The sequence below is a fragment of the Chrysochloris asiatica genome, unplaced genomic scaffold (assembly GCF_000296735.1).
Source record: "Chrysochloris asiatica unplaced genomic scaffold, ChrAsi1.0 scaffold00015, whole genome shotgun sequence".
NCBI lineage: Eukaryota > Metazoa > Chordata > Mammalia > Afrosoricida > Chrysochloridae > Chrysochloris > Chrysochloris asiatica.
The window spans coordinates 31,990,907-31,996,480 of NW_006408533.1; the positions used below are offsets into that span (position 1 = coordinate 31,990,907).

General features: G+C 40.3%; 1 protein-coding gene across 1 annotated transcript in view; it reads right to left on the reverse strand.

Moving 5' to 3' along the window:
- The window catches only part of LOXHD1 (lipoxygenase homology domains 1), a 211,359-nt gene that overhangs the window by 131,317 nt on the left and 74,468 nt on the right, over window positions 1–5,574 (reverse strand). The window contains exon 8 of the mRNA XM_006835145.1: window positions 2,617–2,867. Within this exon, the coding sequence (XP_006835208.1) occupies window positions 2,617–2,867 (251 nt within the window). The remainder of the gene's footprint in view (window positions 1–2,616; window positions 2,868–5,574) is intronic.

Consider the following 5,574-nt stretch of genomic DNA (forward strand, 5'->3'; position numbering starts at 1 on the left):
GTATCAACTCGATGGCACTTAACCACAACTGAATACCGTGGAGTCCTGGTGTGGCACTGTTTGATAAAATACTGGACCACAAGGTCAGTTTGAACCACAATGTCTGCAGTTCAAACTCATTAGCTGTTCCTTGGAAACCCTATACAGTGTTGCTATGAGTCAGAACCAACTCAACAGCATTTAACTACAACAAGAAACACAGCACTATCTTTCAACACTGTATTTCTTCATGTATGCCATATAATCGTAATTAATGTTAGCTCAAATAACTAAAATACCAAATTAATTACTGTAATTGTCATCACTCACAAAGAAATGACTGAGTAAATACAAAAAAGAAACAAATATAGCTTCTGGATATGAAAATAAAACTATCGAAATAAAAACTCAGTAGATGAGTGGGATAGCTAAGGTTTTGTGTCAACTTGACTGGGCTCGGATTTCAGCGGTTTTGCAGTTAAAATGTAGCTATCACCTCCATGATGAGATCTAACATAATACAAGCAGCCCCATGATATGACTTGATATGATAAGCCCTTGTTGTTGTAAAGTGCTATTGAATGAGATCTGACTCAGAGAATCCTGTACAGGGTTTCTAAGGAGTGACTGGTGGGTTTGAACCACCAACCTATCAGTTCAAACCAACATTGTGGTCCAGTGTATTATCCTGTAGCACCACACCAGATAAATGTTAATCTGATGGAATTATCCTATGTGGTAAATTCTCACTTCTGTGATGTTAATGAGGTCAGATGCAATCTACAGGATTAGGTTGTATCTTAAATCAATCTCTTTTGAGATATAAAAAGAGAGAGAAATGAGCTGAGTTCAGAGGAACCTCTTTGCACCTGGGGTCCCTGCACTGTGAAGCTCCTAGATCCAAGGGAAGATTGACGCAAAGACGTATGGGTCTATCCAAGGAATTCTGGACCTACGGATGTTGAGGGGAGACAAGGACTTTTCCCCAAAACGGTTGAAGAGAAAGCCTCCCCAAGCACAGACACTCTAAATTTGGACTTCTAGCCTCCTAAACTTTGAAACAATAAATTTCTGGTTGTTTTCATCCACTTGTGGTATTTCAGTTACAGCAGTTCTAGTGAACTAGGATAATGGGCTAAACAGAAAATGATATATAGCTGAAGAGAGCCAATGATCCTTGACAGAAGAACAGACAAAGAGTAATCAATTCATACAATGGGGAACTTTCAGAAGAGAAATCATCAATTCAGATGAATGTCTAAAGCATAATAATGAATGGAAACTGCAAATTACAAATAATATGTACATGTACAATATTGCATGCCCTTTGGGGAAGAGAGGAATATATGATACGGAGGGACAGAAAAATGCCAAAAGCACTGGAAATATTCTATTTCTTACACAGGTGATGCATAAAATGGAGGTTTCCTTTTAGTGTCTTCTACATATAAGTCAGAACCAACTTGGTGGCACTTAACAACAACAACAACAAAATTATCTGTGGCACCTTAGAATAAGCACTGGACCATAAGGTCTGTTTGAACCACAGGTCGGCAGTTCAAACTCACCAGCCACCCTTCAGAAACTGTATACAGAGTTACTGTGAGTCAGAACCAACCCAATGGCACTTAACAACAATAATGCCTCATAAATATACATAGTGTTATGGTGTGATGTTGTAGGATAAGCATTGGACTTCTAATCACAAGATCAGCAGTTCAAACCCAGCGGCCACTCCTTGGAAACCCTATACAGGGTCACTATAAGTTGCAGACAACTTGACAGCAATTATATACAACAACATGTACACCCATATACATATATCTGGAGTCCTCATGTGGCACTGTACTATATAAGCACTGGATTGCTAACCACAAGGTCGGCAGTTCAAACCCACCAGATGCTCCTCAGAAACCTTATACAAGGTTGTTATGAGTCAGGAACGACTCAATAGCACTTAACAACAATACACACATACATACATATAGATACCACACATACTGCCATTGAGTCAACTCTGGTTCATAGTGTAAAGCTTTTTAGGAGCAGACACCATTAGATGATATATATATGGAGCCCTGGTGGTACTTTAGTGTAAGGCACTTGACTGCTAACCACAAGGTCAGCAGTTCAAACCCACCAGCTGCTCCATGAGAGAAAAACGAAACTGTCTGTTCCCGTAAAGATTTTTAGACTCAGAAAACCCTGTATAGGAGGGCCTCTATGAGTCAGAACCAACTTGATGGCAGTAGGTTTAGTTTTGTTGGTTTTATATTATGTATAATTTAGGTATAAATGTTATTTAAGTATAAATATAATTTAAGTATAAATGTTCCACAATAGAAACATATTTTTACAAATACTTATAGACACCAGGAATCAGGATGGCCTATAAACTCTGATTGAACACCTTCCTGATAGCATACCTGTGTTTGGCATGTACAGAACTGCCCCATTCCCAGTCACCATCAAGACAAGACAGATGGACATGTTACCACACAAAATGCCCCCAAAAATGGATCACCATGTGCTCTGTAGCTGATCCAAAGTAGAAGTAGGGTCAAGTTAGAGCATATATTTGCAAGTGACAGAGGAAAGCAGATGAGAGGGAAGGCTCCGCTTGGCGGCATTCCTTACCTTCTCGCAGTACCAGCCTCTGTTGACGCCCACGTTCCCATGCCCAATGGAAACCCGACTCAGGGGACTGAGGAGTACAGCCAAATCAATGTGGAAGATGTCGGTGCGGCCACGGTCAAACACGCCACCTTCCAGAAAGACCTTCCCGCTGTTCTTTTTCCCTCTGGCTCCATACATGACCAAGTAGATTTTGGATTTGGTCCCAGCTCCTCGGATATCCCCAGTGAACACAGTGACAATATATGTGATAGCTGATGCAGGGAAAATGGGACAAAGAAAGTGTTCAAGGTAAGCCACATCAAAACATCTCCACTTCTGCCTCTTTCGCCTCTCACTAGTTACAGGGGTCCCTAAGACCCTCTTTTTACCACACTTCCTCACGCCCTCCATGACCTTCTCCAGATGACTCCAACGCTCCTCTTAACCTTCCTCTCTCTTTTCAGGAGTTTGTGTGTCAGTCTGTCTGAGTTTGGGAGCAAACTGCATGCATTATTACAGGAAGCTGTCAGCCCTGATTATAGAAAATTAACAAAGAGGAGGAACTTGGTTTGTCTAATAATAGTACTTATTATTAATGTTAATTACCATATGTATATTATTAATAGCTGTCGGATGAATTCTGTTATGTCTAATTTAATTTTAATTGTCAACTCCCATTAATGAAAATTTATATTCAGGACTCTCTGACTCATTTGTACTGCTCTTTTGCTAATAATGTAAAAACATAATTTTAAATAGAGGCTACCAAGAGCCTCCATCATCCCCTGATGTGGTGGGGTGGGAAGATCAAGGGAGGGAAAGGACAGTGTGGGTTGGCCATTTTGGGTTTTGATCAGTCAAAGGGGATACGAGGGCATGGGATCCTGGGGGAGAGCCAGTAAGAAAATATTCAGTTATAAGATGGAATTGAGTAAAAGCAAGAGTAAATCCTGCATTTCTTCATTTCATAGTGCAGCTTAGAGTCATCCTCACCTCAAGCCTTGTCAAGTCCTATGATACTCGAAGCTATGCCATAGTGTCTTAAATACCAGCAGGGTCAACCATGGCAGACAGGTTTCAGTAAAGCTTCCAGACTAAGAAAGACTTGATGAAGGAGAGGTAAACTACTTCTAAAAGATTAGCCACTGTATATCTTATGAATAGTAATAGAACATTGTCTGATATTGGGCTGGAAGATGAGTCCCTCAGGTTGGAAGGCAGTCAAAATGCAACTGGGGAAGAGCTGCCTCCTCAAAGTAGAGTTGACATTAATGCTATGAATGAAGCTTTCAGGACCTTCACTTGCTGATGGGCCACAACTCAAAATGAGGAGAAACAGATGTAAACATCCATTAATAATCAAAATGTAGAATACGTGAAATATGAATCTGGGAAAACTGGAAACCATCAAAAATATAATGGAACACACTATGATCAATATCCTAGGCATTCGTTGTTCATTCGTGATGTGCTGTGGAGTCAGTTCTGACTCATAGTGACCCTGTACAGAGTTTTCAAGGCTGTAAATCTTTACAGGAGCAGAAAGCCTCATCTTTCTCCTGCATAACAGCTGTCAGTTTCGAACGGCTGGCTTTAAGGTTCGCAGCCCAATTTGTAGCGATTATACCACCAGAGGTCCTTATCCTAGGCATTGGTGAGCTGAAATTGACTCTCATAAATCACTTTGAATCAGGTAGTCACATGATTTACTATGCCAAGAATGACAAATTTAAGAGGAATGACATCACATTCATTATCAAAGGAGTATTTCAATATTTTTCTTGAAGTACAATGCTGTTAGTGATACAATGACAGCCATATTCCTACAAGAAAGACCAGCTAACACAATTATTATTCAAATTCACACAGCAACCACTAATGCTAATAATGATGACATTGAAGAATTCTACCAACTATACACTTGGACCTCAACAAATGGAATGAATAAGAATCAATTTGACTACATTGCAGGAGAAGACCATGGAGAAGCTCAATATCATCAGCCAAAACAAGGCCAGGGCAGACGGTGGGAAAGACCATCAGTTGCTCATTTGCAAGTTCAGGCTGAGGCTGAATTTGCAAATGAGTAATTCAGCTGAACAATGAAAATAAGATTTTCATTGTTTCATTGTTCATAAGATCAAAAATATGATCTTGATTATATCCCACCTGAATTTATAGGCCATTTCAAGAAGAGATTTGATGCATTAGACACTAATGACTGCAGATCAGAAGAGTTATGGGGTGATATTAAGAACATCATACGGTAAGGAAATAAAAGGTGATTAAAAAGGCAGTAAAGAAAGAATAGACCAAAATGAATGTTGGAAGTGACTCTGGAAGTTGCTCAGTGTAGAAAAGCTACACTCAGTGCAGAGGACGTGCAGGGAAGAAATGAGGATGTAAAACAGATTAACAGAAAATTTCAAAGGGATGCTCAAGGAGACAATATCAATGAAATGTGCAAAGAACTAGAGTTGAAAAACAAGGTGAAAGAGCTGAAGAAAACTACCAAGCCTCTGATTACTAAAGGATTTTATGGAATTACTGAAAGTTGAACTGTGAATAAGGAAGACCATAGAAGAATTGATGCTTTTGAGTTATGGTGTTGGAAGAGAATATTGAAAGTGCCATGGGCTACCCATAGAACCAACAGCTCTGTGTTGGAAGAAGTGCAACCAGAGTGTTCCTTGGAGGCCAAGATGGCCAAACTTCATCTCTCATACTTCGGACATATTGTCAGGAGGGACCAGTGGCTGGAGAAGGATATCATGTTTGGAGAGGTGGAGGGTCAGAGAAAAAGAGGAAGACCCCCAATGAGATGGATGGGCCAAGGGGCATCATCGATGGACTCAAGCATGGCAACAGTAGTGAGGTTGGCCCAGGATCAGGCAGTGTTTTGTTCTGCTGTGCATAAATCAGGTCGCTATGAGTTGCCACCGACTTGATGGCACCTAACAACAACAACATGGGATAAAT